The sequence below is a fragment of the Maniola hyperantus genome, chromosome 28 (assembly GCF_902806685.2).
Source record: "Maniola hyperantus chromosome 28, iAphHyp1.2, whole genome shotgun sequence".
Classification (NCBI taxonomy): Eukaryota; Metazoa; Arthropoda; class Insecta; order Lepidoptera; family Nymphalidae; genus Maniola; species Maniola hyperantus.
In genome coordinates this window covers 1,544,485-1,567,715 of record NC_048563.1, presented here as the reverse complement: position 1 = coordinate 1,567,715, position 23,231 = coordinate 1,544,485, and the positions used below count along the sequence as shown (strand labels likewise).

The following is a 23,231-nucleotide window of genomic DNA, read 5'->3' as shown; positions in this document are numbered from 1 at the left end:
AAAAAGGTACGAATTTACAATATTATTACAATTCTAAATGTGTAAGTTTCAAAAATAAGTTTTACTTTATATGTTCATATCCTCAGATATGAACATATAAAGTAAAACTTATTTTTGAGTAGGTAATCAAAGAAAATCAGTGTTAATTATTTTTATGTTAAATTAAAATATATTAAATGAAAATGTAAGTAAATGCACTTTTTTATACATTTGTGATATTTAATTATTTAAAGTATCTAAGGAAAAATACTTACTGTAAATAAATCATATTTTTTCTTACATAAATATGTTTTTTTTGTTTTATCATTCACTATCTTAGGAACATGTTATGTTTTTCTAATATTAAGTTCAGGTTAGGTTAGTTCCAAAAAATGTTAGGTTACATATCAGATTTGGCTTCAAAATGTTAGGTTACTTTAGATTTAGCTTCAGACGGTTAGGTTACTTTAGATTTGGCTGGAAAAGCTTAAGGTTACTTTACATTTGGCATCAAAAGGTTAGGTTACTTTAGATTTCACTTCAAAAAGGTTAGGCTACTTTAGATTTCACTTCAAAAAGGTTAGGTTACTTTAGATTTCACTTCAAAAAGGTTAGGTTACTTTAGATTTCACTTCAAAAAGGTTAGGTTACTTTAGATTTCGCTTCAATAACAACACTCTTTACACTTTACTAGTAAGCAGTAACCTCTGAGCTTCCCTGTACCCAGAATCACTCGCACCGTGAACTGTAGAGAAGTGCGTCAAATCTGTCGCTTCGCCCGCGAATAGGACCTTAGGGCTCCCGGACGCGTCTCGTAAGGGCTCCGCCAGATTCGCTCGAGCGTGCGGGTACTGGGTGACTATGAGGTCGTCGTGTGTGTAGCTGCCACGGGTGAAGGGGCTCGAATACCAGGTCGATCTATAGACAAATAATACAATTATTAAATCCATAATCCATACTAATATTATAAATGCGAAAGTGTGTCTGTCTGTCTGTCTGCTTGCCTTTCACGACTCATCCGTTCAACCGATTTTGACGAAATTTGGTACAGCGATAGCTTGCATCCCGGGGAAGGACATAGGAAGGACTACTTTTTATCCCGGAAAATCAAAGAGTTCCTGCGGGATTTTGAAAAATGTAAATCCATGCGGACGAAGTCGCGGGCATCAGCTACTAATATTAGAAATGCGAAAGTGTCTGTCTGTCTGTCCGTCAATCTGTCTGCTAGCTTTTCACGGCCCATCCGTTTACCCGTTTTCAATGAAGTTGTGGGCATCATCTAGTAACCCATCCGATTAATCGATTTATATGACAGAGGTAGCTTGTTTCCCGGAAAATTACCATCAGACATGAGGAGATCCGTAGGAGAACTAGAGTAACCGACATAACTCAACGGGTTGCGAAGCTGAAGTGGCAATGGGCAGGCACATAGTTCGTACAACCGATAGACGTTGGGGTCCCAAGGTGCTGGAATGGCGACCTCGCATCGGAAGACGCAGTGTTGGACGACCCCCCACTAGGTGGACGGACGACATCAGACGAGTCGCAGGGAGCCGCTGGATGGCGGCGGCGCAATACCGTGGCGTGTGGAAGTCCCTACAAGAGACCTATGTCCAGCAGTGGACGTCTATTAGTTGATGATGATGATGATGAACTTAGCTAATTTTTTTTAACTATTTTTTGTACGTACCTGATCATAGCAGTCGGTTCTGGTATTGTAATATTTCTTCCCATAAACTTTCTCAAAAGTTCCATCACTTTCCTCTTAACTACGTCCTCGGGTAACGTTTCCACCTGGAAACATTAAAAACCCGTCAAGGGCGAGTCGGGACTCTACACGGAGGGTTCCGTGCCATCGTGCCGGCCATCGGCCGTGGAGCAGGTCCTCTCGATCCATGTAGACCACTTTTTAGAAAGTTAAAAATACTTCCACTTCCATGTATGTATATTTATGAAATTATTATATTTGTAAAGAAAAACAATGCACTATTTACAAAAGCTCGTCAAGGAAAACTACCTGCTAGAAATAATCGAAACACAAATAGACTAATTATACCTCATAAAATAAACACTAAATTCTTCTGTAAAAATTGTTATGCAATGAGTGTTAAATTGTATAATAAGCTACCAAATGATTTGAAAGCAGAATCAATGTCGCTGAATTCACTTAAACGTAAATTATTTGAGTGGCTATTATTTAATTGTTTCTACAGTGTAGCTGAATACCTAAATAAATAAATAAAAATATTAAAATAAAATAATCAAAGTATAACTTTGACATAATATGTATATACTTGACAATATAATTGATTATTTGGTAGCTAGCCCATATTGACATTGTTCTGAGGAGGTTATAAGTGTTCTGATTGATTTATGTATTATTTAATTTATTATTGTGACAAAATTTTATAAATAAGCAAATTTAAAAGAATAATTAAAAAATACGTAAAATAATTCTAACATAATATTGCATGCCTTAGTATATAAGGTATTTGGCTGTACTTACCACAAATTGTATGACTAAGAACCATTGTAAACCCAAATAAGCAATAAATAATTTGATTTGATTTGATTTGATCGTACAAGGAATATATATATTTTTTAAATTTTAGTACGGACCCCTAAAAATACATACCAATTTAGCGACTTCGCCGCTAGTCCAAAAAGTTAGTGCCGTTTTCGACCCCATGGGTGTACTGCACCCAAAAATTCTAGTGGTCCAATAATCCTCCTTACTAACTTTCCTCTTTTCCTCCCCCCTCCATAAAAACCCAAAAAATGTCCCATTCGGTAACCCAAGGTGGTCGAAACTTAAAATTATTTTGTCCACGACACCCATGGGGATTTTTTCTATGGACTGTATTTTGTTTTGTGGTAAAGGCGGGTCGAATAGATTTGTATGTCTGTAAGGTAATTTATAAATAATGCATAGAAATTGACATTTGAATTATTAATAACTTTGACATGATGACATAACAATATATATATATTTTTTTATAAAGAATATTAGCCATATTAAATGACTAATATTCCCCTTTCCTCTCCAATTAAGCGTCAGGCTTGTGTTAGGAGTAGGTACGACAATAGTGCAACGGGCGGGGTTTGAACCGTCGACCTTTCGGTTTTGAGTCCACTCCTATACCGGTTGAGCTATTGAGGCTCAAATATTTTAAGACGGTGAAATGAGATGCTGGGTTCAATTAATTTTGCACGCCATGCTTGGCAGGATATGATATGTGACTGATTACCTAACTTTTAAGACCCCATGTAAATAATATACATGTACCTATCATATCTGAGCAAAACAAATAAGTGATTATGATTATAAGAAAAAAAAATACTGTGTGAATCCCCATTGTTTAGATTATTATTAATCCGTTTAGTTTTAGTATTTTATTTTACAGGAAAACTTACTGCTAAGGGGAAAAAAAAACCAGCCAATTGAGAGTCAGCCTCGCGCACCGAGGGTTCCGTACTGCAGTCGTATTTTATCAACGTTTTGCACGATAAATCAAAAACTATTATGCATAAAAATAAATCAAAATCTGTTTTAGAATATATAGGTAAAGCCCTATCATATAATACCCCACTTGATATAGTTATCTTACTTTAAAAGTTGAAAATAGCAATATTTGTTCATGACCACAATTTAAATGTTTAGCGTTCCGTTTAAGTGTTTGTCTGTCAGACAGACAGACAGACAGACAGACAGACAGACAGACAGACAGAAAGACAGACAGACAGACAACAAAGTGATCCTATAAGGGTTCCGTTTTTCCTTTTGCGGTACGGAACCCTAAAAATAGTTAAGGCCACCTCAAAAAAAATTTTGTGGTCCTTAGTAATCATACATACCTTTCTTTCAAAACTCCAACAGAAACAGTAAGTATAACATTATCAGCTGTGTACACGGCGCCATCTTTACACACTACCTCCACTCTACCCGTCGACTCCTTCGGCCATTTTATTTGTGTCGCCTCTGTGTTCAGTTTGATTTCTAACGTTGGCCAACCTGGACCGTTGTTGTATGTGTTCTGTGGACACAAAAAAAGTTATAATAACACATATTATTAATGCGAATGTGACTGTCCGTTACGTTACCAAGGCCTGTGATTAGTTCAATAATACCAGTCAGCCATTCGTTCACACTTTTAATTCATTTATCATTCACTTTTTTCTTTCACACATTCACTCAGTCATTCTAATCACTTAAAATCTCCGACAATGCTGTAAAACTAAATTTTGAACTCTAAAACGTCCAAAATACCAAAAAAACGTGTTAAAACCGCCAAAAAAAGTCAAAATCTCACCAACAGTAGGATGTCAAAGAAGGTCTTATAACCATATCGGTGCAAACTCATGTGCTGGTGGCCAGTCAACTCAGCGTAGTTCGTCTGAGCGCTAACATCGTTCCAATCGTTGGAAGCCTCATAGTTGTTGATGATTAAGTTCATCAGTTCCAGGAATTCAGTCACTTTAACCCTTAACTCTTAAAATTCATTCCAATCATTTTTTCCATTCACTCAATAATTCCACTCGTTTCAGTCATTTGGTTGACAAAAATTCACAGTTAGCACATTGTATTCATTCACTCACTCTCACACTATAATTCATTCCATTCACTCATTCATTCAATTCATTCTAAAAACACTCAACAACAAATAAATATGCAGATATTGACCAAGAAGAGTAAAAAATCCAATAAATCTCACCAACAGTATGTCAAAGAAGGTCTTATAACCATATCGGTGCCAACTCATGTGCTGGTGGCCAGTCAACTCGGCGTAGTTCGTCTGAGCGCTAACATCGTTCCAATCGTTGGAAGCCTCATAGTTGTTGATGACCAGGTTCATCAGTTCCAGGAATTCGTCCAGGAAATCCTGGTTTTGGAGTACCTCTGGATGCTCTTGTTTTAGATAGTTCATTAGTCTGGAAAAATAATTTAAATCTATTACAATAGGGTCTTGGACTGTAGTAATAAAATGACGTGATTTTTTTTTGTATAGCGGTAGTTTATGGAGCTAGAATACTAGCTTATGCTCGCGACTTCATCCGCGTGGACTACACAAATTTCAAACCCCTATTTCACCCCCTTAGGGGTTGGATTTTCAAAAATCCTTTCTTAGCGGATGCCTATGTCATAATAGCTATCTGTATGCCAAATTTCAGCCCGATCCGTCCAGTAGTTTGAGCTGTGCGTTGATAGATCAGTCAGTCAGTCACCTTTTCATTTTATAAATTTAGATTAATTATTTTTTAAATAATTAATTAATAACGTCGCGCTGTAACAAAAGCAATTAATGACGTCACAAGGCGTAAATCACAAAAATGTTTCTACCTATGTCCGTTATATACTTGGAAACCATCCCATTGATGTGCCCCGAACCGAGTTCATTAGAAAGGTAATAATGCAAAGATGGTTATGCAATAGGCACATTTGTTTAGCGTAGTAGTACATGCCAGGTATCTGCTATAGTAGTCAATCAGTCAGTCTGTTTGCGTCACTGCTGGACATAGGCCTTTCCAAGAGTGCGCCACCACACACGATCCTCCGCCTCCCTCATCCATTTCCCGCTACCTTCTTAAGGTCGTCAGTCCAGCGAGTTGGAGGTCGTCCCACACTGCGCTTGCCGATACGCGGTCTCCACTCCAGAACACGTCTGCCCCAGCGGCCATCGGTTCTGCGGCAGACGTGGCCTGCCCACTGCCCACTGCCACTTCAGCTGGCTAATTCGTTGAGCTATGTCGGTCACTCTGGTTTTCCGACGGATAGTATCATACTAAGTTATAATGAAAACTCACTGTCTAGTAAGGAACATCCCCAACGCCTCGGGGTGCTCCGGAGGGTGCTCCACAGCGTCCAAGCAGAACTCCAGCAGCTCGTTCACCAGCAGGTTGTTGGCTGCACTGCCATCCGACTGGTACATGGTGAAGGTTAGGTCTTGCGGCACTACTGATACGTTGGTTTTAACTGCTGTCTCATACACTCGGCTGTGTCCTGTGCCATGGATCCTATAAAAAGCATGAAAGAAAAATAAAAAACCGGCCAAGTGCGAGTCGTTCGTACTACAGTCTTAATTTTTCGACATTTTGCGTGATAAATCAAAAACTATTACTAGGTACCCTTATTAATTACTAGCTGATGCCCGCGACTTTGTCCGCGTGGATTTAGATTTTTCAAAATCCCGCGGGAACTCTTTGATTTTCCGGGATAAAAAGTAGCCTATGTGTTAATCCAGGGTCTTACCATTCGGCTCCAACCTCCACAACTCCATCTCCAAAGGGCACAGTCCACACCCTGCCACCGATTCTGTCTTGTGCTTCTAAAGCCAGCACTCTTCTGCCAGCTCTGGCTAACGTTGACGCAGCTGTGGTGCCCGCGGAACCCAGACCTATGACTATAGTGTCATATGGTTGAGACATGGTAGACCTGTAACGGAAAAAGATGACTCAATCAATCAATCAATCAGCCTGTTTGCGTCCACAGCTGGACATAGGCCTTCCCAAGAGCACGTCACCACACACGATTGTCTACCTTTCTCATCCACCCACTTCCCGCTATCTTCTTAAGTTCGTCAGTTCAGCGGGTTGGAGGTCGTCCCACACTGCGCTTGCCGATATGCAGTCTCCACTCCAGAACACGTCTGCCCCAGCGGCCATCGGTTCTGCGGCAGACGTGGCCTGCCCACTGCCACTTCAGGTGGCTAGTTCGTTGAGCTATGTCAGTCACTGTAGTTCTCCGACGGATTTCCTCGTTACGTTTCTGTACTTACACTTAACCGGTTTTTATCACAGAATTCTCTCAGGATTTTTAAAATATAGGATCACTTTGTTGTTTGTCTATCAAGGGAATCAAAACCTATAACAGGGTTCTTCCCATTGAAGTACATTCATGAAATTTGGCAGGTGTCTAGTAAGTCGTAGCACGAGTATATGAAAAAATCCAAAAACAGTGAACTTGTGGTTACATCCGAAAACTATATTTATAAAGTGTTATTTTTTATACAATGGTATAAAACCCTTTGTGTGCAAGCCTGACTTGCATTTGACTAGTTTTTAGGGTTCCGTACCTCAAAAGGAAAACGGAACCCTTATAGGATCACTTTGTTGTCTGTATGTCTGTCGGCCTGTCAAGAAACCTACAGGGTACTTCCTGTTGACCTAGAATCATGAAATTTGGCAGGAAGGTAGGTCTTATAGCAGACATTCGGGGAAAATCTGAAAACCGTAAATTTGTGGTTACATCACACAAAAAAAATTAAATTGTGGTCATGCACAAATATGCTTTTTTCACCTTCAAAGTAAGATTACTAGGGGGGTATCATATGAAAGGGTTTTAATTGTACATTCTAAAACAGATTTGTATTTATTTTCAGGTATAATAGTTTTTGATTTATCGTGCAAAATATCGATAAAATACGATTGTAATACGGAACCCTCAGTGCGCGAGTCTGACTCGCACTTGGCCGGTTTTTTTTGCTTGTCTACAAACTCACCTGATGTTAAATGAGTAATTTCCTAAATGCTCAGGCGCAGACCTACCACTTAAACAAGCTAAGGAGCCCGGACACAACATAACAGATCTTTGTCTAGTTCTGATAGCTATACCACAATCACTCTTCCTGTCACCTCTAAAATATATGAACTTCTGCACAACATATCGAGTACTGACTGATCGATCACGAAATTCTGATAGATAATTTTGTAGATGCAATATATGAGAAGACCTGGGCACCCACATTTTATCCACTGGCGGATTAGCCACGCAGCAAAAGTAGCAAATGCTACGGGCCCCACACATTTGGGGGCCCCGCGCGTCAACGTTTTCTGACCGTAAAAAGTATGTATTTAGATCGATGCTTGAAAATAATAAGTACTTAACATTAAAACTTGTTAAAAATTTGTTGAGGAACACGATGAGCCAAAAACGTCTTAATCACCTCATTTTAATAAACATTATTAAATAAGATGTACTTAGAGAAATCAATATGAAAAGTATTATTCATAAATTTGTCCAAACTAAATCCATAAAAGTTTGTTTGTTACAGTTTCGTTTTATTTAATACTATAACCTTGATAACCTAAAGCAATCCAAGGGCCTTTTGATAGAATTTGCAACAGGCCCTGCACTGGCCTAATCCTGCACTGATTTATTATATTAACAATATCAATATCAATTGCCATCGTTAAATCCAATAAAACACTTTCTGACTAACAGAGTTGTTCACATATGGAATAAATTGCCTAAGGATGTGGTTTTGTCAAGTTCTGTTAACCAGTTCAAGAATAGATTGGACAAATATTTAGAAAACTCGAAGCACATCAGCGAAAACTGCTTAGTCTATTAAAAATTATAAAAAAAAAATACGAGTAGTGGGACCACAACTTTCAGAAATAAGAGAATTTTGTAGATACAACTGTCATCATGTTTTGGAATTAGATTCAACATTCAAGCAAACCGGTTATGTTTTTATTAACATTTTTTATAGAAGCATACATACAATGAGTTTCAACTAAGAATTCTGCAATAATAATAATTTACATGATAATAAATATATAATACTAGATGATGCCCGCGACTTCATACTCGTGGATTTAGGTTTTTTTAAATCCCATTGGAACTCTTTAATTTTCCAGGATAAAAAGTCGCGCATGTCCTTCCCGGGATATAAAAGCTAACTCTGTACCAAATTTCATCAAAATCGGTTGAATGGTTAGGCCGTGAATAGCTAGCAGACAGACAGACAGACACAGAAGTATGGATAAGCATGGCTAACTGAAGCCGACTATAATATTATAATGAACGTGGCGGCAAGCGGCTGGATGAGAAAGATAGAGGTTGTGGTGGTGCTCACTAGGGAAGGGTTAATTATGATGACTTGAGGCTAAGAATCCGATTACGATGTAATGTACCCTTCTTCTTAGTTGCAACGCATAGTAAAACATATTTTGACGGTCATACTACAGGTCGGCTAGTTATAACGGCATAACTGGTTATTTTAATCACGTCCAAGGAATCCGTTCTTGCGTAATTTTCCGCGGTGATAACACTGAATTGTTACACTTTTACACAAAACTACGCACCTTAGATATATAAATTGCTCTTTAACTCGTTGTGTTATTGTTCAGCTGCACTTTAGCACAAGAATTTACTTCAAATTAAGGATATAAATCATATAAATGTTTACAAAAATGTAAAAAGGAGCAAAAAAGTGGTTTATTTATTTTGATGTCTCAAACCATAGATAATATACCACATACCATAGAGATGGTAATCATTCATCCATGTTCATCCAAGACCTTAATAGGTAGGTACCTACCTACTGTCAAGTCTCAAACACTCAAACTCGAATTTTGAACTTGACATTAGACTTTATTTGACGTATTGAAAACGTTCAGAAATTGTAGCACAGTGTACAAACACGAAGAAAGAAAAGAACCCTTGTGCACTGCCACCATTGATCACTATAATTAAATTATGTTACCTACATAATATGCGAAAAACTGTGATAGCCTAGTGGTTAGGACGTCCGCTTTCTAATCGAATGTCGGTTGTTAGATCTCGAGCACGCACCTCTAACTTTTCCGAGTTAAGTGCGTTTTAATTTATTAAATATCACTTGCTTAAATGGTAAAGGAAAACATCGTGAGACCTGCATACGTGAGAGTCCTCCATAATGTTCTCAAAGGTGTGAGAAGTCTACCAATCCGCACATGGCCAGCGTGGTGGTGACGATGGAGCACAAGGTACCGAAAACGCCTCGACTCCGCCAGCGGATGTCCGCTGAAGCAGAGCCACCACCGGGGCACCACGTGCCCTCAATAGTTAATACCGTTAGTTCTGGAACTACATCATGCCAACCAACTCAAGGACCACACTGTGAGCGACGGACCGACCCGTGTCCATCATCCACAGGTCCTCTTAGAGGAGGCCAGGGCTCGTGGGATCGCTCCCTTCCCACCGCAGACGGAGTAAAAAATCTAGACAAAGGAACGTTTGCTTTCTCATTCACACTAAAAAGAGAGCACAGATAAAGTTACTAATGTGATAAACAGAGACGCAGCTAACCTATTTTTTGTCCCTTATCGTGCAATCGATTTTTGTCAAGGACTACAGCAGTAGTTGCAAAACAAACTTTGAGAATTCGTGGCATCATTGTATTTCTCATTAGTTATTTAGTTACCTACTTGTTTTCACATAAAAAACGTTTAATACAAATATTGTTGATCGGTTAATACAAATAATTGACCACTAAACAATGGTAATTGTCGTGTTATTCATCGTTACGTCGGGCTATCGCTATCTCAGTCGCGGTTACACACTAGCTTTTTATTCAGTCTACGCTTCCCACGCTCCGCCTCCTCAATGGGTGCGTCCATTGCGCACTCTGCTTTGGGCTCGGAGGGACGCGCGTCTTGTGACGTTGTGACTCTTACTGTTAGAGCGAGATAGCTAAATGCATTTAGGCTCTTATTAGAACGTGACAAAATGATTATTTTCTGTTCAATATCACCGTGGCCACTTTTTTGTTTGTCAAGATGTATTTGTACATGACATCTTGACATACAACGTGAAGTGAGGTTAAGTAATTATTGATTTGTTTTGTTGTTTTTTGTATTTGAAGTTATTGTGCAATGGTGATACTAGGCTACAATAGCCGAAGCGAACGTAAAATAGACGGAATAACATTTCACAAGTAAGAACCTCTGCTTGAGCGAGAGGTACTGAGGGGGCCACGCTAGTTGCATATCTGTATATATCTGTGCCCGACGTATTCGAAAGGGACTCGCAACACTCAGGCACACTGGGAGGTTACCTGGATACCCCAATATACATAGATAAGATTAATTGGTTAAAATAGGTTAAATATTATTTTAACCTATTATTCTTATCTATTGACATTGAACTCGTGAAGTAAGATTTTCTCGATAAAGAAATTATGAAATTGATGTCATCAATTCATCATCATCAACCGATAGACATCCACTGCTGGACATAGGTCTCTTGTAAGGACTTCCACACGCCACGGTCTTGTCCAGCAGCTCCCTTCGACTCGTCTGTCCACCTAGTGGGGGTCTTCCAACGCTGCGTCTTTAGGTGCGAGGTCGCCATTCCATCACCTTGGGTCCCCAACGTCTATCGTTTGTACGAACTATGTGCCCTGCCCATTGCCACTTCAGCTTTGCAACCCGTTGAGCTATGTCGGTCACTCTAGTTCTCCTACGGATCTCCTCATGTCTGATCTAATCACGTAGAGAAACTCCGCACATAGCTCTCTCCATCGCCCGCTGAGTTAATATATTATTCAAAAACTTTTCAGTAGTAGGTGAGCTACAGTAGCCGGCAGGAAATCCATACTAATATTATAAATGCGAAAGTGTGTCTGTCTGTCTGCTAGCCTTTCAGGGCCCATCCGTTCGACCGATTTTGACGAATATTGGTACAGAGATAGCTTGCATCCCGGGGAAGGACATAGGCTACTTTTTATCCCGGGAAAGCAAAGAGTTCCCACGGGATTTTTAAAACCTAAATCTACGCGTATGAAGTCGCGGGAATCAGCTAGTATTGTATATCGGCCTTTAGAAAGAGATTTCGGCTTCGTAGAGCGTTGTCTCTGTCGTTGAGTCCGACAAAACGTCACATAGGTATAGTTCATATATGCGGCTAACAGGGATCATCGTAACAACCCATCGCTGGCTTACTATTGAGCATGGTTCTTTTTATTGTTCCGTACCTCAAAAGGAAAAACGGAACCCTTATAGGATCACTTTGTTGTCTGTCTGTCTGTCGGTCTGTCAAGAAACCTACAGGATACCGTTGACCTAAAATCATGAAATTTGGCAGGTAAGTAGGTCTTATAGCAGACATTAGGGGAAAAATCTGAAAACCGTGAACTTGTGGTTACATCACACAAAAAAAATTAAATTGTGGTCATAAACTAATAATTAGTATTTTCCATTTTCGAAGTAAGATAACTATATCAAGTGGGTTTATGAAAGGTCTTCACCTGTACATTCTAAAACAGATTTTTATTTATTTTTATGCATCATAGTTTTTGATTTATCGTGCAGAATGTCGAAAAAACACGACTGTAGTACGGAACCCTCGGTGCTTGAGCTTGACTCGCATTGGGCTGGTTTTTTATTAAAAAATGTTAAACTTACTCATTACAAGTTGTGTGTCCCAAAATGGATGCTAGAAATATCCATCGCAAAATCTGTAGACGTCTTTCCATTGTGGCGAATGTAATTTAACTCACAGATCTGAGATCACTATAATAAAACCGGCCAAGTGCGAGTCAGGCTCGCGCAACGAGGGTTCCGTACTACAGTCGTATTTTTTCGACATTTTGCACGATGATTCAAAAACTATGATGCATAAAAATAAATAAAAATCTGTTTTAGAATGTACAGGTGAAGACCTTTCATATGATACCCCACTTGATATAGTCACTCACTTCGAAAGTTGAAAATACTAATTTTTAGTTCATGACCACAATTAATTTTTTTTGTGTGATCTAACCCTAAATTCACGGTTTTCAGATTTTTCCCCAAATGTCAGCTATAAGATCTACCTACCTGCCAAATTTCATGATTCTAGGTCAACGGGAAGTACCCTGTAGGTTTCTTGACAGACAGACAACAAAGTGATCCTATAAGGGTTCCGTTTTTCCTTTTGAGGTACGGAACCCTAATTATACGATTCAAACTTAAATGCGTTTATATATATACGTTTTATATGTTATACGTTTATACGTTTTTATGTACTATTTACGTTTGAATCGTACTAGTCTAGATTTAACTCTCGTAAGGTGCTCTCGTGGGGAATCAAATTAATGTGCATCCTAGCCACTAAAATGGATGTATGTAATATACAGGAACGCTGGAAAGGTGTACCATACAAAATGACAGTTATTTTTGTGCTACTGCTCTATTGCGGTAGAATGACAGCTACAATGTCACGATCGCAATCACCTCTGGTTGGTTGACGCTCGCTCACTATTGGCTACAATGCATTGTTGCTACAAGTATCGCACAAATTCAGCCAATCACAACAATTGAGATTGTAATAGTGATTGATGGAGGTTTTACGAAATTGACCTACTGTTTCAAAGCGCCCCACTGAGTGTACCGGGCATCATAATAAACTAGCTGATGCCCGCGACTTCGTTTGCATGGATATAGTTTTTTTAATCACGTGAGAACGTGGGATTTTCCGGGATGAAAAGTAGCCTATGTGTTAATTTAGGGTATAATCTAACTAGCTCCATTCCAAATTGCACCTAAATCCATGCAGTAGTTTTTGCGTAAAAGAGTAATAAACAAACATATACACAGTGTCTATGGAGGAGAGGAAGGACAAAACCATGACGTATTGAAGAGGATATCAATGAATGACAATTGACAAATGTCACAGACTAAACAAATATTTTAACAGTGTCAAATATTCTTTGTGTTGACCGATGTTTCGTCATTAATATTTAGTCCCGAGTACGCTTACATGATTCTCACTGCAGCTATCAGGACCAAAATGGCGAATGCCAAGTTTCTTCAAAAACAAGTCGGCAATGGCAGCTCCAGTATGTATTAATCGTATTGATACAGGTCCTTGTACAGGTCAGTGGCTTCTTTGTCACATTTTGGCCACATTTAATGTGACAAAGTTCCAACTTTAATGACATTATTTGAAGTGTTGCCACCAACAAAAAAGTTAAAAGTACGACCCAGTAAAATCTTCTCGGTCTTTCGATATTTATATTGAAAGAATAGTCGAGAATCTATCGAAAGGAAGTATTTTACACGTAAAAATGAAATTGAATTATAAAATAATCTACTGTGACAAGGCACCAACTTGAAATCGATGACACATAATGGTGTTGCCATCATCAAAAAGGAATTAAATTTGATTGCGATGCGAATGCGATTTCGGATTTCGTAGAACAGAAATTCTTGATTTTTTCTTGTTTCGAATCGAAAAGAACATAATCTTATATTGGGTGTTTTATGGATATGGTGTAATAACGCAGAAATTCAATGAATTATTAATATCTGATGATCTAATACAGGTAAATTCCCCTTTTTACTTTATTATAGAGCGTATGCTTGATAAAAATATACCTGCATGGAATGTTGAAAAGCTATTAGTTACTGGTAGTCTTACTGTCCTGTGCATAAACAATCTGGACTTTAAAACACCTAAAATGTGAATAATAACCAACCCAAGTTTCTTATGTGTATGTGAATAGTAAAAATAGATAGGTACCTACCTACTATGCATTTATATAAAGTCCATAGGCAAAATCCATAAGCTTGTATATAAGTACCTACCTATTCAGTAGGTATATATCAAACGTTTGCTACTTAGAACAGATTTTTTTCGTTTCTTTTGTATTTTATGTTCAGTAGAAATCTAAGAACTCTTCAAAAATATCAAAAAACCTGTAAAAAATAAGCAACAATCTCAGTTATAAGTTTGACATTTCAATATGGTCTTTATAATTGACATGCATGGTATCTACTTATAGGCAAAGAAAAAAAAATAACTTGTTTGTTATGTAAATGCAGCAAAAATAGTAATTTGGTAGTTATTTATGTTTCTTTAAGAACTCAAAACTGTTTTTACATCTATTAGTGTGTTTTAAAGTTGGTTGTGATTCTACTAATTAAATTTACTTATGACTTTGTGTATATTCATGTACAATGCGTACAAAATGAGAACTCACCCACCATTTTAACTCTGTGTCAACTGTCATCTCAAAAGTACGATTCAGCTTTAAAATAAGGACTAAAATCGTGATCATGATCCATAAATTAGTACCCATATTATAAATGCGAAAGTGTTTGTTTGTTGGTTTGTCCTTCAATCACGTCGCAACGGAGCAACGGATCGACGTGATTTTTTTGCATGGGTATAGTTAAGCACCTGGAGAGTGACATAGGTTTTTTTTTTATCCTGGAAAATCAAAGAGTTCCCCCGGGATTTTAAAAACCTAAATCCACACGAATGAAATCACAGGCATCAGCTAGTTCCATAATAAATGCAAAAGTGTGTGTATCTATCTATCTGTTTGTCCGATTGTCTGTCTATATCTGTATTTTAATATAAATTGCAAACATTTATTTTCAGGCTAACGACACATAATCATTAAAATGTCAACGAAAAAATCCCCACGAGCGATGCCAGTGGAGACAATAATAACTCGAAACAAATCACGGAAACAGCAATTTGTTCCACAATCACGGAAACAACAATTTGTTCCACAATCACGGAAGCCTATATCACCAAAATCTAAACCCGTAATGAAAGCTATGAAACCGGATCCTCGAAGGCCAAAGGCAATTAAATCAAAGGTTGTTCAGAAGAGTTCAGTTAAAACCAATGAGGTTAAAACCCGTGAGTTCTATCCGAATAGACCTAAAAGGAATATAGAGTATGAGAGAATAGTTCTAAAACCCAAGCATTGTATGAAGATGATTGGTGGGACCAAAAGTTGTAATAAACGGAAACTACATATGCCACGGAAAGGTTTGTCATATTTATAAACTAACTGATGCCCACGAAAATATAAATGAAAATCATGATTTTTTTTAAATTATTCTCTTTAATAATGAATTCTAGCCTCATAAACTACCACTACACATAAAAACCGGCTAAGTGCGAGTCAGGCTCGCGCAACGAGGGTTCCGTACTACAGTCGTGTTTTTTCGACATTTTGCATGACAAATCAAAAACTATAACACATACAAATACATATATAACAACACAATACATACATATATAGGTACATAAAAATAAATAGTTATCTTACTTCGAAAAATGAAAATACTAATTTTTAGTTCTTGACCACATTTTTTTTTTTGTGTGATGTAACCACAAATTTACTTTTTTCAGATTTTCCCCTAATGTCTGCTATAAGACCTACCTACCTATCTGCCAAATTTCATGATTCTAGGTCGACGGGAAGTACCCTGTAGGTTTCTTGACAGACCGACAGACAGACAGACAACAAAGTGATCCTATAAGCCATAAGGGTTCCGTTTTTCCTTTTGAGGTTTGGTCTGGTGGGAGGCCGTGGCTAGTTACCACCCTACCAGCAAAGCCGTGCCGCCAAGCGATTTAGCGTTCCGGTACGATGCCGTGTAGAAACCAAAGGGGTATGGGTTTAATAATCACTGCCATACCCCTTCCAGGTTAGCCCGCTATCATCTTAGACTGCATCATCACTTACCACCAAGTGAGATTGCAGTCAAGGGCTAACTTGTATCTGAATAAAAAATAAAAAAAATAAAATAAAAAAATTATGACTACAGTCCAAGACCCTATTTAATATTTTTCTTCCTTTAAAAACGATTTTCTATACATTTTCAGAAATAAAACGTATCAGACACAACTCGAGCTCACCAACGCCAAGCGATAATGAACCTAAATCCCCCAAACCTAAGAATCAACATACAGAGTTGAGTATCAAAGACATGGTCCTTTTGATTGAGGAGGAGGGAGGTCTGAATGATGAGGACTTGTTGGAGATACTGACTTGCCCCAGCCCCGTGTGGTGGGAGGACCCCCCGGATGGCTATATAGAAGGTAAACTCTCCCGTTCCTGTTTTTTTTTTCATTACTAGCTGACGCCCACGACTTCGCACGCGTGTAATTAGGTTTTTCAATGTCAAAGTCAAATGATTTATTCAAAACAAATAAATAAATAAATAAATAAAAAATTATTCATGTAAACTTTTTACAAGTGTTTATGAATAGTCAGGTAGTTTTAATTTACCACTGGTTCGGAACGCCGTTCCCACTGAGAAGAACCAGCAAGAAACTCGGCGGTTGCTCTTTTTAATTTTTCAATGTACAATGTTATTATACCGTACTATACAAGCCATTGCAGCCCCGTGCATTGCTGGAGCGAGTCAAATCCAAGCTTTTTTATCGTTTACATAGTCTGCGACTGTATAATATGCTTTTTTTAGGAGCATACTTTTAACACATTTTTTAAACTTATGTAAAGGCAAGTCTAAAATTGCTTGTGGAATTTTATTATAAAATATTACACTCATTCCCACAAATGACTTTCCCACCTTCCAGAGGCGGAGCGCAGGAGTAGCTAGCTTATTTTTGTTTCTAGTTTGCCTATCATGGATATCACTGTTTTTTTTGTAACTGTGAATGTTTTGTCGTACAAAAATTATATTATTGTAAATATATTGGGAAGCTACTGTAAGAATACCTATTTCCTTAAATATCTCTCGTAGGGAATCGCGCGGTTTTAAATTATAAATTGCACGTATTGCCCTTTTTTGTAATACGAATATTTTCCCAATATCTGCCGCTTTACCCCACAGCAAGACTCCGTAAGACATAATACTGTGGAAAAACAGGTAATAAATAACTATTTTTGATGGTCGGATGTTTGATTTCTATGATATAGTGGTGCTAATTATTACGCAAACTTAAAACTAAAGCTATGAGGGTTCCAAACGCGCCCAGGTCTGAGAAGAGCCCACAACAAACTCAGCCGGGTATTTTAAAAGCCCCGTGGGAACTCTTTAATTTCGCGGTATAAAAAGTAGCCTATGTCACTCTCCAGGTCTTTATCTATACCCATACGAAAAATCACGTCAATCCGTTGCACCGTTGCAACGCGATTGAAGGACAAACCAACAAACAAACACACTTTCGCATTTATAATACGGGGTACTGATAGGCAAACGCTTGACCACAATCACACCTGATGGGAAGTGATGATGCGGCAGAAGGTGCCTATTCACTCTTGTTTTGTGGTTTAAATAGAGGTTTACTAAGTATACATTGTATAAGTCTCGCAAATTGCTATTACGCTGGAACGTCTCATTAACGTCGAAATGACGTCATTTTGATGTCAGCCGAAATAAAAATCGCCTAAACCTAAGGATCAAGATACAGAGTAGAGTATCAAAGACATGGTCCTTTTGATTGAGGAGGAGGAGAAGGGAGGTCTCAATGATGAGGACTTGTTGGAGATACTGACGACTAATCAATCAATCAATCAATCAATCAATCAATCAATCAATCAATCAATCAATCAATCAATCAAACAATCAATCAATCAATCAATCAAACAATCAATCAATCCATCAATCAATCAATCAATCAGTGCGGATTGGCAGACTTCACACACCTTTGAGAACATTATGGAGCATTAGAGATTATGGGATTAGGGGATTATGGGGAATTGGAGATTATTAGGAGGCATGCAGGTTTCCTCACGATGTTTTCCTTCACCGTTAAAGCAAGTGATATTTTAATTACTTAAAAACGCACGTAACTTCGAAAAGTTAGAGGTGCGTGCCCGGGATCGAACCCCCGACCTCCGATTGGAAGGCGGACGTCCTAACCACTAGGCTACCACAGCTTCAATAATAAGGGTACTGACTACTAATACATAACGGTGGAACGTTTTACGACCTTACTTTATAAGTGGCCTTACTTCTAACACGTGTATGTTAGAAGTCAGACCACTGACCAGTTTTTTGTCGTATATTACAGAGCCAATATTTGCAAGACCAAAACCAGCAGAGCAGAAGAGCATCAAAAACCAACTTCTAGAAGAGCAGAATAAAGAAGCGGAAAGAAGAAAACTGAGAGACGAAGAATCAACTTTGAAAGACAACAATATAGAAAACTTGGATGTATCTAAACTAGGTATTACTGTTGAGAATCGAAGTGTTAATTTCATGAATAAACGTGGTAAGTTAGAATCGTTATTGAGTAGTATTAGAAATAAAGTAAAAGCGGACAATGGTATTCTTAAAAAAGAGCACAAAAAGATCGCTGTTGATTTAAATGCTAACAATGATGAGAAAAATGATAAAAATGTTAATCATGATTCTAATAAAAATACGGAAAGTACAGAATCAAAACAGGAAACGATAAAAGAAATTGTAACTGAAGAGTTGGCCTTGAAAGATATTGAAAAATGCGACAAAATAGCTAATCAAAACAGAAATAAAAATCAAAGAGTTGAACTTAAACCTAAAAATTTTGAAAGCTGTCATAGACACGATAAAAATAAAACAAATAACAAACGAAGGGCGTCATTTAAACCGAAAGAAATAAAAAATAGAAATAAAAAAGCAAAACGGCAAATCAAAGCATTAGAACTAAAGGAAATCGTAAATATTCATGAAGATCTTGATAATAGTACCAATGAAAATCAAAATGTAGAATCTACACCAGAAAGTGATAGAAGTTGTATAAATCATGAAGATGTAACAAAAAGTAATAGAGAAAAGGCAAGTTCTGGATCATCGGAAGAAAAACTGAAGGAAGTCATAAATATTGACGACAATCTTAATAATACTGCAAACAAAAATCAAAATGTAGAATCTACACCGAAAAGTGATAAAAATTGTGACAAAAGTTATATAAATCATGAAGATGTAACGAAAAGTAATAAAAATTGTAACAAAAGTAATATAAAATATGAAGATGTTGCAAAAGATAATAGAGATAAGAAAAGATCTGAATTATTGGAAGAAAAACTGAAGGAAGTAATAAATATTGATGAATATCTTGATAATAGTGCAAACAAAAATCAAAATGTAGAATCTACACTGAAAAATGATAAAAATTGTGACAAAAGCAATTTAAACCATGAAGATGTACCAAAAGGTAATAGAGACAAGAAAAATTCTCAATCGTTGGAAGAAAACCTGCAGGAAATCATAAATGTTGATGAATATCTTGAAAATATAGAAAAGAGAATTTCTGAATTCTTCAAGGAAAAACTGACGGAAGTTATAAATAGTGATAAAAATCGTGATAATTTTGGAAATAAAAATCTAAATGTAGAATGTACACCGAAAAGTGACAAAAGTAGTATAAATCACAAAGATGTGACAAAAAATAATACAGAAAAAAGCAGTTCTGAATCTTTGGAAGAAGATCTACTAGACTTGGAAGACCACGAAATACTTAGTTTAGAAAACATAGAAATTCCTATCGCTCCTAATAACGCAACAAATCCAGGACAAAAAAGCAAATCTATCTATCAAGGCAAAATAAATGAAACAGTTAGTTACAAAGCAAACGCAACTAATACATTGTCTGCTAAAATTAGTGATGCCATAACAGATAATCTTTTAGGTTTCAAACTTAATTCTTTTAACACTGAAAAAGAAGAAAATTGTACTAAAAAGAAATTTGCTTGTATTAAACTCAAGTCAGAAAAGGTAAATAAAGATACCGATATTGATGCCACTAAACGGAAAATTTTAAAAATAAACGTGAATAAGGGATTAGAAGAAATCGAACATAAATTCTCATGTATACGTGTCAAAAAAATTGAAGTTTTAACAAGTTTGAATAGAAATTGTACAAGTGAAGTAATTTCTAGCAAAATTTTGCCTAATAACGATCATTATATAAAAAAATCTACCGGAAGCGAAAAAGGTCGCTTAAATGATCCTACACTTGTAAAAATTGAAGGAAAGCCTAACTTCACAAGTGACAATGTTCTCTTAAGCAATAGAAAATCTTTGGTTAAAACTAACAAATCAAATCTTGTAAGCAACAGCGCTGTTGCAGATGCATGTAATATGAGAACTGAAGCTACGAATTATGGTTTAAAAGAATTTGAATCCCCGAAAAGCGTGAATCAATTAAGCGAAGTAAATACTCCTGTACAAGGCGGTTGTATTGAAATCCAAGATGATGATGATGATGATGATGATGATTTAAATAATCATATACGTAGAACCAACAATACAGCTATTCAAATTAAAAATGTAGTCGAAAACGATACTTCTACTCAAGTTAAAACAATCGAAAATCATGCTCAAGATAAAAATATTAGAAGATATTCCATAGATTCTGCTACAAGCGAAAAAAATATGTCCGAAGAATATCTAGATATGAGTTTATTAGATGAAGATGAACGTAAAATGGAACTAGAAAGTCGTAATAATGAATTTATTTATGAAAGCGACGATTATCAATCGCAATCTGGCAGTCAAAATAGTATAAAAAAAATTCATATAAATTTCAAATCCGATCTCGATATGACTGATTCAAATATGTATGACCAAATCAATGAATCGTGTAACAATGATATAATTAAATATATCAAAGATAATCAAAAGGATGTAGATACTATTCAAGATAATGAAAAATTCAACGAAGATTTTAATATGATCAATAACACATTCAGATCATCAAGTCCAATCCAAGATAATGCAATATCAAATAAATTGACTCAAGATAAAGTCGATTTAGATGGAGAGAAAGAAACAGAATATGTGACTGTTTACAAAGTTATAAATAGCGATTCCGAAAACGAATGTAATTTAACCAAAACTAATGAAGTTAAAAGCGGTACATTAACTGTAAACAATGAGGTTTTAAATGTAAAGAATTTAAATGAAACTAAGAAAAGTGCAGCGAATGAAGAAAATTTAGTAGAAAATAATGAAATTGCTGATTCTGAATTAATTACTTACGAAGAAGAGTATTTGACGGAATTTGATGAAGAGGAAATTGTCGGAAATGGAAATGTTGGAAATATTATCCAAATTGATGAAGTTAATGCTGCACTAAATGTAAATAATGAAGTTAATTTGACGCATTGTAATGAAATCAACGAAGTTGTTATCAAAAATTTACATAATCAAGATAATTCAATTAAAACTAAAGTGGGAAATGTTACAGAAAAAAATAACAACAAAGGGGATTTAACGGAAACTAATGAAGTACCAGATACTGTTGAAGATGCATTTATAGATCAAGATAATTTAACTAATGACGATCCATCAAAAATAACTGATAAAAATCCGAATAAGCTTATAAGCAATCATAATAATTATTATCAAAAAGATATACGTAAAACGAATGAAATTGATAACATTATTTCTAACAACAAACCAAAGAGAAAAAATCATGAAAATATCGATTGTAAATCATGCAATTTTAAAAGCAAATCGATTTTAATATCAGAAAATGAAAAAATTAAATATTGCTTACTGTGCTCGTCAATATATGATACGAATAATTGTAAATATTGTATTAAGAAATTGAACAAAGAGTGTGCACATAAAAACATTGATTCAGAGTATGTTTGTGACAAATGTCGTATGAAAGTGGATGATAAAGGGGCTATTATAGAACACTTAAAACAGAATTGTAATGAGTGATTTTGGGCTTGTTTCGTGATTTAACGACATATTTAGCTCGATTCTGTCTCTCTCTAAACTAAGTTTAGACTATCTGCATCTTTTTTAATATTCCTTAAAAGGGCAGCACATGAACTTAACATAAACAACTTGAAAGTTTAGTGCGCATAAAAAAATATTGTCATTTATATCGATGGCTACTGCACATAAATTCGAAGTTAATAATATTATTATGTTAATCTAAAAGACGTTATTGTAAAAGTTATTAATGGTGCAGGTAAATTAAAATGATAATTTACTATAATAAAGATTCAATGATCTCTTAAACGAACTATAAAAAATTTCTGTATATCTTGCTAGCAATAAAAAAACATGTACTAAATTAATAGTATTATAATTATTATTATAGTTACTTTGTATAAGTCCCACAAATTGCTATTGCGCTGGAACCATGTCTCATTAACATCGAAATGACGTCATGTTAACGTCAGCCGAAATAAAAATATACCATCAGCTTGAAACTTCAGTCTAGTGCTGACGTCACTAAAATGGCGGCCACGCGCATTAGCAATTTGCGGGACTCATACTTAATATTCGTCTTCGACCGGATTCTTTATAGTTTAACTTTATAATAATTATGTAAATAATATTATAGCTTACATATAGTTAATTTTATCGATAGACTATAATATTGTATTGAAGAAAACTTGAATAAAATACATTATAAACTGTTAACTGACCACAGAAATCTGTAGGGCGATTGTCTAAAACCTGCATCAATCATTATAACAATCTCAATTGTTCTGATTGGCTGAATTTGTGCGATTCTTGTTGCAACAATGCATTGTAACCAATAGTAAGCGAGCTTCAACCAATCAGAGGTGATTGCGATCGTAACATTGTAGCTGTCATTCTACCGCAATCGCCTTATTGTACAGTTTACACATATTTTGTATTTACTGACATACTATTGATTCTTATCAAAATAACATAGTTGATCATATGTAATATTCTATTTAGACCAAAATTGCCCTTTACATAATTTTATTTAATCTATATATTATATAAAATTCAAAGTCCTGACTGACTGACTGACATAGATATCA

General features: G+C 36.3%; 3 protein-coding genes and 1 long non-coding RNA gene across 9 annotated transcripts in view; 2 read left to right on the top strand and 2 right to left on the bottom strand.

Moving 5' to 3' along the window:
- LOC117995034 (zinc finger protein 549-like) overlaps positions 1–23,231 on the bottom strand; it is a 137,918-nt gene that overhangs the window by 11,284 nt on the left and 103,403 nt on the right. The gene's annotated exons all lie outside the window — the stretch shown is intronic.
- LOC138404465 (uncharacterized) lies at positions 96–639 on the top strand. The gene is made up of 2 exons (XR_011238393.1): positions 96–440; positions 472–639. It is a non-coding gene; the product is annotated as an uncharacterized lncRNA (long non-coding RNA).
- On the bottom strand, positions 463–12,229 carry LOC117995094 (spermine oxidase-like). Of its 2 annotated transcripts, none has more exons than XM_034983092.2 (8): positions 12,145–12,229; positions 6,227–6,409; positions 5,782–5,991; positions 4,692–4,908; positions 3,835–4,013; positions 2,615–2,882; positions 1,670–1,773; positions 463–897 (listed from the first exon to the last, which is right to left on the bottom strand). In XM_034983092.2, exons 1-8 carry the CDS (start codon positions 12,213–12,215, stop codon positions 660–662), a joined length of 1,470 nt encoding a protein of 489 aa, XP_034838983.1. In that variant the 5' UTR covers positions 12,216–12,229; the 3' UTR covers positions 463–659. The 2 variants fall into 2 exon arrangements, with proteins under 2 accessions (XP_034838983.1, XP_069364508.1); XM_069508407.1 differs by lacking the exon at positions 12,145–12,229 and adding an exon at positions 9,064–9,222.
- On the top strand, positions 12,208–23,045 carry LOC117994906 (putative leucine-rich repeat-containing protein DDB_G0290503). Of its 3 annotated transcripts, none has more exons than XM_069508345.1 (5): positions 12,208–14,045; positions 15,107–15,505; positions 16,349–16,564; positions 18,506–19,408; positions 19,469–23,045. In XM_069508345.1, the coding sequence occupies exons 2-5, from the start codon at positions 15,130–15,132 to the stop codon at positions 22,144–22,146; spliced, it is 4,173 nt and encodes a 1,390-aa protein (XP_069364446.1). In that variant the 5' UTR covers positions 12,208–14,045; positions 15,107–15,129; the 3' UTR covers positions 22,147–23,045. The 3 variants fall into 3 exon arrangements, with proteins under 3 accessions (XP_069364446.1, XP_069364445.1, XP_069364444.1); XM_069508344.1 differs by having other exon boundaries at positions 19,460–23,045; XM_069508343.1 differs by having other exon boundaries at positions 18,506–23,045.